General features: G+C 40.1%; 2 protein-coding genes across 3 annotated transcripts; both read right to left on the bottom strand.

Annotated features, from left to right (window-relative positions):
• Positions 1-1,180: 1,180 nt before the first annotated feature.
• On the bottom strand, positions 1,181-1,711 carry LOC143852394 (uncharacterized). The gene has a single exon (XM_077361775.1). The coding sequence runs from the start codon at positions 1,709-1,711 to the stop codon at positions 1,181-1,183; it is 531 nt and encodes a 176-aa protein (XP_077217890.1).
• Positions 1,712-5,229: 3,518 nt separating this feature from the next.
• Positions 5,230-12,428, bottom strand: LOC143853089 (B3 domain-containing protein Os01g0723500-like). Of its 2 annotated transcripts, XM_077362809.1 has the most exons (5): positions 12,175-12,428; positions 11,271-11,685; positions 7,722-7,948; positions 5,811-5,924; positions 5,574-5,711 (listed from the first exon to the last, which is right to left on the bottom strand). In XM_077362809.1, exons 1-4 carry the CDS (start codon positions 12,256-12,258, stop codon positions 5,844-5,846), a joined length of 807 nt encoding a protein of 268 aa, XP_077218924.1. In that variant the 5' UTR covers positions 12,259-12,428; the 3' UTR covers positions 5,574-5,711; positions 5,811-5,843. The 2 variants fall into 2 exon arrangements, with proteins under 2 accessions (XP_077218923.1, XP_077218924.1); XM_077362808.1 differs by lacking the exon at positions 5,811-5,924 and having other exon boundaries at positions 5,230-5,711; positions 12,175-12,423.
• Between the last annotated feature and the right edge of the window lie 411 nt (positions 12,429-12,839).

The raw sequence follows: 12,839 nt of genomic DNA, 5'->3' as shown, positions 1-12,839 counted from the left end.
GGAGTGCACGATAAACTAGCCGTTGAGGCTTAACGGCTAGTTGCTTTTTTTATCCGTTTGAGATCTTTTCTTGCCAAAATCACCTCCAAACGGTCATAAATCATTATGGACTATAAATATGCTATTTTATCATGGATTCAAAGGCTTTTGGATTTATTGAAAACCTCATTTGAGCTTTAACCTTCAAAATCCATTGTTTCTCTTCAAGAGCTTTAAACTTGCATTTTCATACTTGAAGAAGATCTCTATAGGGCTTTATTGGTGTAATATTTTGGAGAGATTGTGAGCGTTTTATTGTTTGTATTATCCTATCAAGAGGCATTGAGTGAGCTTTATCTTCTTCCATTTTCATTATAATTGGGGTCTACGATTCGGCCCAACAACAAAGGTGAATCCGGCGCGAAGATGAGCTTTTCCCTTTGAGGCAGTTTGCGAAGATGGTTAATTTCTTTGGAGGAGGTTAGCGAAGAGAAGTGATTCCCTTGGAGGCGGTGTACGAAGAAGGTTGTTCTTCTTGGAGGCGTGTTTGCAAAGAGGGTTTGGTCCCTTGGAGGCGGTGTTCATTGTAAAGCTTGGGATTCAGCATTTTAAGAATCCCATCATAGTGAAGGAAAATCTTAAGGAAAGACCAAGTACTTCGGTAGTGGAGTAGGTCCGTTTGTGACCGAACCACTATAAATCTTTGTGTGGTCTCCTTGCTTTGCTTCTTGCCTCCTTTGGGTGTTTGGTAATATCTAACCTTTCTCTATGCTTATAATCATTTTCAGATCAAGAAGGTTGATTTCAGTAGAAGAGTCAAAGCACCGAGGACTTGACTACGAGGCATATTATTATTTTCTATATCTAGTTGTTTAGATGAGCAGGTGATTGATGGATTCTATTTCTATTTCATATTATTGTCATGGGTTGAGAGTGGGAGGTTGACACTCAAAGATGGTTGATTTATCTTAAGTTTTAGGATTAATGACCTAAATGGATTTTAGTTTATTTTGATTTATTGAGCATGGGTCTGCATTGCTAGCCTTGCATGCTTGTAGAGTATTTCCTACACAGGTATGTGGCGTTGTTATGTTCTAAAACCATGGTAGGTGTTTTGGGGCGTGACACCAAGCTTATTGCAATAGGTGCAATGACGGCGTTCGCGGCGTGGCTTGGTCGCATTGTTACGGCCAAAATTGTGCTAGTTTTGAACAACAGAAGCAGATGGGATGATGGTGGCAGTGGCGGCCTGATTGGCTACAACAACAGTCCCATCAACATGTGTCTCATACCTGAAGCGCATCAGCCTTTGATTCTCTTCTTGAAGAACAAGACTATATGCTTTGTTAGCAGCAGGTAGGGGACCCATTAACAAGATCTGACTACGGATGGGAGAGAAAGAGTCATTAAGGCCCATTAAGAACTGCATGAGTTTCTCTTGTAGCTGAAACTCAGTAAGAGCCTTCATGACTCCACAGGAGCAGGGAGGGAGGACAAGATAGGATGACAACTCGTCCCAAAGAGCTTTCAGCTTCGTATAATAGGCAGAAACAGAAAGTTGTTCTTGGTGATGATTGATGATATCACATCGAATGCGATAAACTTTGGCTGCATTCCCTTGGGAAAATCGCTCACTAAGATCTATCCAAACAGCAGCCGCAGTATCCGAGTAAATAATGCTGTCACGAAGATCTTTGGATATCGCATTGAGGAGCCAAGAAAGAACCATCATGTTGCAGCGAGACCACGAACCATAATTTGGAGAAGATGCTTTGGGTTGTGGGAGAGAGCAGTCAACAAACCCGAGTTAGTTTTTGCGGTGAGTGCCATCTGCATTGCCCTGCTCCATGTCTGATAGTTATCACCATCACGGAGGGTGGAGACAATGATATTTCCAGGGTTATCAGAGGGATGAAGGTAGAAAGGACTGTTGTAATTGTCATTGAGGGAATTGCTTGAAGAATCATCAAGAGTCTTTGGTGGAGAATTTTCAGAAACATTGGGAATATTGGTCGACATGGCTGAGTGGAGAGATATAAGAACATAGAGTTGAGAAGAGGAAAGTATATGTATCAGACATACAGCTCTGATACCATGAAAAATTGAGAAGAACTATTCTATATTTCTCATTGTGTAAACGTACAAATTTATAGAAGTGTTTACAGAATCCAATCCCCAAAGTTATGGGATGTAAAAAGGTATGAATCCCCATAATCAAGGGGTGCATATACAAAGAAATAAATACCAGAGCTGCAAGGAACTATACAAGGAATGTACAGCAAGGTAATTTGGGCTGGAACTCTGGCAGCTGAATGGAAGGATCTGGAATGGAAATCTTTCAGCTAGGTGGAAAGATTTGGAATGTAGAGATGGAAAGTTAACTCACCCCTAAAAGCTAGCTTTTTTAGAGGGAGGGTGCCCATTCCCTTGTAACCCATCTCCATCCACTTCACTTTTCCGATGTGGGACTATTTGCTTTTGCATGGAACCCCAACAATCTCCCCTTCCACGCGGAGCAACGTGGACCAACTCGTCCCCCAAGGCGGCAGCAACGTGGGAACCACGAGATCTTCTCCGAGGGAATTCGACCGTCCTCGGAGGCACACCGGGGTTACCGAGATCTTCCCGGGAGTTACCACGCCCCAGCTCTGATACCATGATAAGTTTTGAAATTTCACTATTCTTGGATGACGAGGCTTTGTACTCTTGTTACTTTTGCTCGAAATCTGTTGTTCTTTCCCCTGGTTGCACCTTCACCATCGACATCACGAGCATGTGTTCTCCCAATTTCATCATTTTGGATGGCTTTGCCAGGATTTGATATGTCCTTGCCGGAAAAGTGTCTCTTCACCGTTGTACAAGTCTTGAAAAAGCGCACCATATTCTGATGAACCTTCCTTCTTACCAAATCTGATCATTTAGGAAAATAGTAACAACACCGTCTCCTTCTTCACCCACTTGGTGCCTGATAAATATTGTCAGCAAGTTTTTGTATCCTCCTCAGGGTGAGATACAGATAGAATAGGGTAAAAAAAAATGCAGCCTCTCATTTTGATATATCAAATGCTTGGTTTCTCATGTGCTTTGAAAAATATCTGCACCCTAATTGATATTGGCACCCCATTCTCTTCTACTTTTTCCCTTAGTTATTGATATCGACCCTCAGTGGATTTCATTTTCCATATTTCCCTTTGCATTTTCAATGCACTCATTTTCTTGCAAGATTCTTCATATTTGATATTTGCAGCCCTTTTGTGTACACACCATCCGATTTGCCTTTAAAATCATGTCTTTGATGTTTGCCTATAATTGTTGTCCCTGACCCGCTTGTTGTAGCTCTCTTAACTATTTTTCCTTAGTTTTTCTTTCTCCAAACTATTTCAGTTGAGGTGCTTCAGTCCGTTGGGGTATATGCCTCGGACACTTGGGGTGCGTGCCTGAAATAGTAGCTACTCTACTCAGTTGAGGTGCTTCAGTCCATTGAGGTGTATGCCTCGGGCCCTTGGAGTGCGTGCCTGAGAAAGTGTGAACCATTTCATGTAGACTCGTTCATAGGGGCCTTGAGTCTCATCTAGTCCATTGTGGCTTCCTTTCGGCAACCGGCTTTGGCGTACATTTGGCAAGAAGCATCAATCAAGACCTTCTTCATCTGCTTGGTGTGCATTACACACGAAGATTTGGCAGTATGCTGCTAAGTGTGTTGGGGACATTTTATTGTAATCAATTTGGGAAATTATATTGTAAGCAAACGTTTATTGATTTTAAATCAATATACTTTTGAGGGGGCATGTTAAGATTTGTCAGATCAGACCGTTGGATTATCTTGGTGTAGATTAGGCAAGTGGGTTGAATGGGATTAGGCAAGTGGGATGAATGGGAAAGCTAGCTAGATTAGGTAGCTTAATTAAATTAGCAATTAGGCCAATCTTAGAGGGTAGGATTTTTATATTTATCTCTTGCCTTGGTTTTGCTTATCTCTTACTGTGTTTAACCCTTTGAGTGTTCTATATAATAAGTCATTGGGCTCTTTGTAAAGTATCCAAGTTTAGTGAAATCTTCTGTAAATTTTACAAGGGACACCTCTACATATTATTTGCATATAATCTTATATGCAAATGGTTTTGCAGTTAATTATGATTATTTGCAAACAATGGTTATACAGTTTTTAAAATGACATAGGGTATCTTTCTAAGTAATTACAAAAACTTGCTAAATTTAGGACAAAAGGCTGTTTGAAAACTATTCAACTAGTAAGAATGTTGTAGTCTAAAAGACCAATTTACCCTCTTCCACTGCATTCTTGTCACCTTCCCTCTCATTTTTTCTGCTTTTTTATCTCCTTCAATTTATATCTTTTTGCTCCTTCATGTGATTGTATTCATTGCACTTTTGTCCTCCAATTCAACTCGGAATAAGGAGGGGGAGAGACCAAAATTGGCAGAAAAAATCTTAAAATCAGCAAAAAAATAGGTTAAATCAGTAACAAATTGGCTTAAATTGAAAAGTTAGGTTGAATCGCCAAAAAAATCGGATTGAATCAGTAAAAATCAGGTTGAATTGTGAAAATATTGAGTTAAATCGATCAAAATTGGTTTTTTACCAATTCAACATGATGTTTACTGACTTAACCCGAAAGCCAATTTTTGGATCACTCAATCTTATTTTTTGCCGCCTCAACCCAACTTTTTGCTGATTTTTCAAATTTAAACTGATTTTTGCTCATTTGTGTCAAAATTTTGCCAATTCTCTCTTCTTCTTCTTCTCCTCCTCCTCCTCCTCCTCCTCCTCCTTCTTCTTCTTCTTCTTCTTCTTCTTCTTCGTCTTCTTCTTCTTCTAGGGAAATGGATATCATCGAATTGCAAAGTGTCTTCTTCTTCTTCTTCTAGGGAAATGGATATCATCGAATTGCAAAGTGGCTAGAGCTTGACCAGCAGTTACATAAGAAAACGAAAATAAAAATGAAAGGTCAATTTTTTTTGGTTTTTAGCATCTGATTCAAGATTCTCTTGGTTTCGTGCATAGGATTCAAGATTCTCTTGGTTTCGTGCATCTGCTCTAATATCCCCTTGGCCCAAAAGAAAAAAAAAAGGGAAAAACTGCCTTTTCAATCATATCAAGCCTTTTATGGGTGAATAGTTATGAAATTAGCTTTCTGCAGTCATTTCAGCTACTTACTGAAATTACTTGGGAAAATGCTCAATGATATATTTAGCGGCTTCCAAAGAAGTGCCTTGATGTCTCATCTGCAAATAAAACCAAACTAAACTATTGTTATTTATAACCAAGGATCAATTTTGAGGGCACACAGAGAGAATATAATTAGTAAAACATATTAAATATAGGAAGTTTTCTGTAGTATGTTCTACTTCAAGCAAGAAAAGATATATGCAGAGCTTCTATGGGGCTGCACTGCTGCAAGAGGACCAAAAGAATAGAACTTCGCATCCGAAGAACCAACAGATGGTTTAAGATTTGATCCCTGCCTTATTCTCTTTGGCCCACCGAAAAATATGCACACGCATTTTGAGATTACCCACAAGCTCAAATATGCAGGAATCTCCTTCTTCAAGATTGTTACTGCGTGAAAAGGCAGTCCACCCACCACATATACAGTATCTATTACTATTGTAAACAACAAGCTTCACTTCCCACACCTTCCCTTTCGGATCTAGGAGGATAATATTGACTCTTTTGTAAGGAAGATGTGCCCTTGCGAAACAAATTGGTATGTCCTGCATAGGTAATAGCAAATGAGTAGAAAAAAGTTACTGAGATAACAGCATGCAAGTCAATCAAGATCTAAATATACCAACTAAAGCATTGATTATTACACGAGGAATGCTAATTTTCTCTTCTTCTTTTTCTCATGAATTCCAAAACTGCGCGCCGGTGCAAACCGGGAGGGGGAAGAGTTTATTGTGTTCAACACAACACTTCAATCTTACCTACAAAAACAAAAAAGAAAAGAAGAGATATACATGCACGTGCTAGCACACACGAGAGAGAGAGAGAGAGAGAGAGAGAGAGAGAGAGAGAGAGAGAGAGAGAGAGAGAGAGAGAGAGAGAGCTCTTACAAATTACATTGAAACCAATTCATTACTACAAAATGATATGCACAGTCCTTTCCCAATGTACCAATTTAGACTTATTACCCATGCTTCCTTTAGATATTCACCACAAGAAAATTTTTCACCGAGCACCAATCTCTAGTAACAAGCCCCGACTCATAAAAATGACTTATTATTGATACTTTTTCATAAAAAGAGAAAAAATCCCATACAGACATCACCAGCAGTAGCCTAGATTTCTTGAGGAACTCTATCAGCTTTCTAGAGAAATATCATGGCTAATGAGAACCAAGGATGTCCCAACTAAGCTCCTCTTATTATTATATTTATCACTCTTGTCTCCCCACTCCCACCATTACCACGCCGCCCACAACTCCCCCCCCCCTCGCGCGCGCGCGCGCACACACACACACACACAAAAGAAATTTGGTCATGAAATTGCAGATGGAAAATAGTCTTAACTTCCCAACAATTCATTAATACGATCCATCGCGGAGCACAACCCTATTACTTCCACCATTCTTAATCCTAAATTCAACATTGCACCCTAAATTTGGACTATACTCTTGAGGAAAGTGCCCGAGTGATGCAAAGCTTGGTTGAATCTCTTATCTTCACTATTTTTTACTCAAATTATTCCAAGTTCATTGTGTAAAATATGAAGTACTCTATACACAAACTTTGATTTAAACATGTAGAAAAAATCATAAAACTTTACCAAAATTCCGAAGTCTTCACTCATAGCAGATAAGCTGCAAAGGATTATTTGAGCATCTGTCCATAATTTTTTGCTTGATTCTTTGATATTGAGACTACTTAAGTCGTTGAAATGCTGAAAACGTTCTCAACACCTGCTTAAAATGGATGTCCAAACCAAGAACCTGCTCAAAGCCTTTGAGAGCCCTAGACTTGTTAAGTGAGTAGAGTGTTCTGATCATCAATAAGTGGAATGCAAGTTTCATGAATATTCAACAAATCTCACAACACGTTCTACAAATGACATACAATCAAAACATAATCCTAGTAGTTAATAGGAGCAAACCAGGTCTTTTATTATTTTATTTTTTTGTCTGCCAAAGGGATACAACCAATGCCCAAAACAGCACATTTGCAGCATTCCCTTATACCTCTATACTAAAATATGCCTTCTGTTACAATTGACCTTACAAGTGCAATAGCACTCTTGTGAGGTGGAGAGGGTTTCTACGTAGAAGATGCAGAAGAAATGACACACCTAGTGATGGTAGATGCTCCAAGGATGATATATGAGGGGCTAGATGGGAATTTTTTTTACTCCAAAGATGCATTGCTCCAATTTTAATTTATCCACAAAATTTAGCCTCTAGATACATTTGTATGAGATAGTTTGTGGTGAAAACCTGAAATATATTTAGATGATGAAAGATAATACAATATATACATTATCAGAACACTCATGTCCAGGGGCGGAGCTACATGTAGCAGAAGGGGGGCAGCTGCCCCTGTTGAGTTGGGCCAAACTCCTTAATAGCCCCAACTCAATTGGGCCCAGCCCCCTTTAAAATTTGAAGACTGCCCCCACCTTATGTATAAATCCTGGCTCCGCCACTGCTCATGTCACATACCGGTTTGATGGGGATTAAAGGGCAAAATAACAAATGAACTGAAACATAAAAATTGGCAAAATAGACTCACCACAACAAATCCCCTGCGCACTTGACATGTAGTCATAATTGTCGTAAAAAATGGAAAATCAGAGGTAAATGAGCTGGCTCTTTCCTGGACTTTTTCTTTTTCTTCTGACATCACATGCTGCCTTCTCCGCAAATAATGAACTCTTCCAGCGACACTGACAGGCGGATCAAGATCCTCTGTTTCAATCCTTACAACCCCATCTGGTTTAGGAGATGGCTTATACTTGCCTGCATCATACAAACAATGGTTAACTAAACCTTATGGTAGATCATTGAGAGGCAGATCATTGATAGGACTCTGATTGCAAATGAGTTCATAGACTACCAAGAAGGGAGAGAATGGCATATTATGTAAACTGGTTATGGAGAGGCTTATGACCAGGTGGAGTGGGACTGCCTTCTTTACTTCCTGAGGAGGATGGGTTTGGGAGTCTGTGGTACTAATGGATTAGGATGAGCATTTCTTCAGCTTGGTTATCGGTCCTAATTAATGGCTCACCCAAAGCCTTCTTCAAGTATTGTGTGGTTTGAGGCAAGGGGACCCCCTCTGCCCCTTCCTATTTGTGATTATAGCGGAGACCCTTAGTAGACTGATCAATAAAGGAAAAGAGTTAAATTTAATTAAAGGCTCTAACTAGGCTGAGCAGAACTTGGTAGTTTCTCATATGCAATGCGCAGATTGCACTTTGATCTTTAGCTCTTTGGAAGCGGGGAAAGTTCTTAACTTCAAGGCAATTCTAAGGTGCTATGAGTTGATCATAGGTCGGAGATCAAACTTCAGTAAATCAAGGCTAATCGGTGCGTAGACAAACTCCCATCATCTTACTTAGGCCTGCCTTTAAGGGTGGGTAGGCCAAAATAGAATTGCATGGGACCCTATTGTGGAGCGGGTCGATTGGACACTTGGAAGTGCAATCTGGTGTCATTGAGGGGTCGAATAACCCTGATCAAGGGTGTCTTTGCCAACATTCCTATCTACCACCTATCGGTGTTCAGATGTCCCATGAGTATCATTCGCAGAATTGAGCAGATTTAGAGAAGGTTTTTATGGGGTGGTTCCAATGAAAGGAGAAAGTTCCACCTTGTTAGTTGGAGGGAGGTTTGCAGGCCTATAAAGTTGCATCAGAAGCTTGCACAATGTCGACAAATCTCTTTTGGGGAAATGGCTCTGGAGATTTGGGGAGGAAAAACTTAATTTGTGGACTAGGGTGATCAAAGTATATAAGGTTCTGAGCCAGGCGAATGGCTGTCCAAGGACAGGTGTAGATGTAGTGGAGTGACAGTGTGGCAAGATATTTTAAAACAAAAACATAAGTTCTGCGAAGGTATCAGACAGTGTATTCTGGTATGACAAATGGTACCGAGCTTCCACCCTTAGACACATTCCCAGACTTATTCGCATTGGTGGTGGATAAAGAAGCCTTAGTGAAGGAGTTCTTCAATTGAGTTGATGGAAGAATCTCTTGGAAAGTTTAAAGAAGCCTTAGTGAAGGAGTTCTTCAATTGAGTGGATGGAAGAATATCTTGGAAAGTGAGGTTCAAGAGGAATTTCTTCGATCGGGAAGTGGATTGGGTGGCAAGTCTTTTGCAGACTCTAGAGGCTTGCTTCATAAAAAGGACTAGTGAAGATAAAAGGGTTTGGATATGGCGCTCATCTGGGTCTTTAGGGTCAAATCCTTCTCCTCTGATTTGGCTATGAGCTATGACCCCTCGCTTCTAGCCAGGGTGTGGAGCATTTGAGTGTCTCCCAGGGTTGATGCCTTCTGTTGGACTGCATTTCAGGATAAGATCCTAACTGTAGATCATTTGCGCGAGTGGAATATGTTGAGTAGTGGATCATTATGCCCTTTGTGTGCAAGGTTGGGAAATAGTAGATCATATGTTTCAACATTGTCGCATGGCCAGAGAAGCATAGGGTACGATCTTGAGTAGGTTTGGCTTGTTGTGGGTCTTTCCCAAATCTCTGATCAATCTTTTGGAAGAGTGGTCGTGTGTGCATCAGCGTTCAAAAGGGAAGTCTCTTTGGAAAGTATTGTTACTCACCACTTTATGGGTACTTTGGACAGAACGGAACGCTCGGGTCGTCAAGGGCAAAGCTAACTCGCCACACTTCTAGACACACACACACACACACAGACATGTATGTGATTGCTTTGTCCATCACATGTGTCAGAGCCGTCCCAAAGATTTTCGGTTTGGGTCTAATTATCAGCCATGGCAGGATAGGAGAGATATTTGCTTTAGCTATGAGGAGAGGCCGGTGCCCTCGCCAGAATGGGAACCTCCAGATCCAGGGTCACTTAAGCTAAACTTTGATGGATCCTGTCTTGATAACCCTGGCACAGCGGGAGTAAGAGGTATTCTACGGGACGACCAGGGAGTTACAGTGGGTGTTCTTAAGCCCTGTTGGAACGACAGATTCAAATGAGGTGGAGGTTAGAGGGGAATTACATGACTTTCGTCTTTTAGGGAGACCATTCTTGGACAATCTTGTGGTAGAAGGAGACTCCCAGAATGTAATTAGGTGGCTGGATGGGAGTTGTCCTCCCCTTGGAGGTTCGCACCTTGGATCGACGAGATTCTTGAGAGAGAAGAAGACGTCGCTATATCCTTTAGGCATGTGAGGAGATCAGCCAATGGTGCAGCTGCCAGATTAGCTAGGGCTGAAGTGGCCAGAGATTCCTTAAAGCTATTTGATTTTCTTCCCCCTGTGACTTTCTTCACCAATTCATTTTAAGTGGTTTGGCATGTTGTGGGTCTTTTTCATCACTTATTAAATGTCAACTTAAAATGAATTGTCAAGCATATCTGCATACATTCTTTACCTTAAGGCCATGTTTGGAAATCGTGAATTTTTTTTCACGAGTATTAGTTTACTAAGTGGTGAGAGAGAGAAAGGTAGGGAGAGTGGGAGATGGAGAGAAATTGAGAGGGCAGGAGTGATGGTGCAATGTGACTGAAAATAGGGAAAAGACTATTTTGAGTAGAGTTTTTTTTTCCCCAGTTTTCAACCACTTTGCTCCATCACTCTTGCCTCTGAATTCTCTCCCTTCCCCACCCTCCTTGCTCCTCTCCTACCGCAGGATAAACTAATATTCCATGAAAAAGAATTTCATGGCTGTCAAACATTGCCTAAATAGATAATTATATTCCAAAAAAAACATGAAGTTCAGAAGAAATAATAGTCATTTTTTTTTTGTATTTTGACCTGTAAAATCTAATTAACACTAATCTCATGTCTAGGATTTCACAGGCATCTACAATCTATTTGCAGGGCTGTTCATGGAGCAATTAAGTATTGTGAAATACAAAAACATGAATACTTATTTGGGTAAGGAAAGGAAGAACATTGAAGATACATAATACCTATAACCTATGAGAAGAAAATTGGAAAAAGTCATCCAAATGATACAGTTGATATCCTAGGTTGGCAGCAATTCTTCATATGGATTACAAATTCAAGATGCATGGAATAGAATTTCGTTTCCAGGGTATAAATCTTCATAAACAGATATGAATAAGATAGTTCAAAGTAGTTTCTTCTCCTTACCTCGAAATGAGTCACTCGGATGTTTTTTCGAGTCAATTTCACAAGTTTTCTGCCGAGAGACGACATTACCAGAATCAAGGGACTTCTTCCGCGGCCTACCTCGTTTTTTAGGTCCATGGAAGAAAGTGGGTTCTTGAAAACTATCGCAGGTAAAAATATCTTCTCTCTCACACGCAGTTTTATCAAAAATTAGTACACTGAAACGCATATTTCCATCATATCTAAAAACTAGAAAATCAGAAACCCTTAGGGAGTGAGCTTTGGCAAATTCCTGCCAACCATCCTGCAAATATGTACCGTTGATTTTTTTGCTCAATTCCACATGCCAAACCCTACTGCTAGGACCCTCAAGAATGGCTGTTCTTTTATATGTTGCTGCCTTTGAAATATGCTTCATGAATGCTGGTGGAATCCGCTACAAATTTAAAAAACAGGTACAGTTTCAGCACACCATTTGGGGGTCAGAATAATGGGTTATTGTCTATTTTTAACTTCCTAGATAAAATGGAAAATAACACAAATAAAAAGTTAAAAATAGTTCCAACCAGGAAGAAACACCAGAGAACAGAACAGACCCATGAAGCAAATAGATACAGCATCAATTTCAAAGTAAATTTAAATACAGTTACACTTTCAGCACACCATTTTGGGGGTCAGAATAATAGGTTATTTTGCATGTTTAACTTCATGGATAAATGAAAAAAGAATAAAAAGTGGGAGTAGAAAAAAGAGTTCTAACATGAAGAAACAACAGAGAATATAACAGAACCTTGAAGCAAACAGATGCTACAACGATTACATAGTAAAAGTTCACCCATTCTAAATCAAATACGTTGCAATCGAATCCAGCGAAAGAAAAACCAAAGATTGTTAGGAACAAAAGGAGAATGTGAAAAAAAAATACCAGACTGTGGGAGAAGTTTCCTAAGAGAACTTTGAAGAAGTGAGGCTTCTTCCTTTCCACGCTGTTTCTACGTGGCCTTTCCATTCTCGAATCAAAAGGAGGGTATGAAGTGCTCTGAAATCACTCGTTATAGGGACCTAATTCATTTGAGTCAAATGCTGCATTTGGAGATGGGTTTGCAGAAAAACGGATATTGCCAAGTGGCATCTTCTTCCCAAATCCAAAATGAGAGAGAGAGAGAGAGAGAGAGAGAGAGAGAGCACTTATGCATGATTACACTTGTAGCTTTTATAATTGGGAAGTGATATATTCAGACCTTTTTTTTTTACTTGGGACGGCCCCTCGATTGTATTGATGAGTTATGATCATGGATTTAAATTTCGGTTTCGGCCTTGAAACCGAGCCTAAATACAGCAAAAAAAAGTGTTAATTTAGGGAAATGTTATCAGCACTCATGTATTTTGATGATCGCACTCCTCACTTTATTAAAAAGTACAGTAAGGCCCACACCATAGGATGATCCAAACTGTCCATTAGATGGGCCACATCCTAAATTGGTTGTGCCCCTAGGGAATTGATTTTTGGGCCCATCTAATCAACGGTTTAGATCATCCTATGGTGCAGGCCATACCATACTTTTTATTAAAGTGAGGAGTGTGATCATC

This window comes from Tasmannia lanceolata, unplaced genomic scaffold (assembly GCF_043159265.1).
Source record: "Tasmannia lanceolata isolate RefF3 unplaced genomic scaffold, GAP_Taslan_0.1 ptg000019l, whole genome shotgun sequence".
NCBI classification, from domain to species: domain Eukaryota; kingdom Viridiplantae; phylum Streptophyta; class Magnoliopsida; order Canellales; family Winteraceae; genus Tasmannia; species Tasmannia lanceolata.
The sequence above is the reverse complement of the archived record's forward strand: the minus strand, read 5'-3'. Positions and strand labels throughout refer to the sequence as shown.

Bases quoted from the DNA above. Each gene is read 5' to 3' on its own strand.
- LOC143852394 (XM_077361775.1), bottom strand. From the start codon at position 1,711: ATGATGGTTCTTTCTTGGCTCCTCAATGCGATATCCAAAGATCTTCGT.
- LOC143853089 (XM_077362808.1), bottom strand. From the start codon at position 12,258: ATGGAAAGGCCACGTAGAAACAGCGTGGAAAGGAAGAAGCCTCACTTC. The intron at 11,686-12,174 runs GTATTTTTTTTT...TTAAATTTGTAG, and splicing joins GAAACTTCTCCCACAGTCTG to CGGATTCCACCAGCATTCAT. The intron at 7,949-11,270 runs GTAAGGAGAAGA...TGTATGATGCAG, and splicing joins TCCGAGTGACTCATTTCGAG to GCAAGTATAAGCCATCTCCT.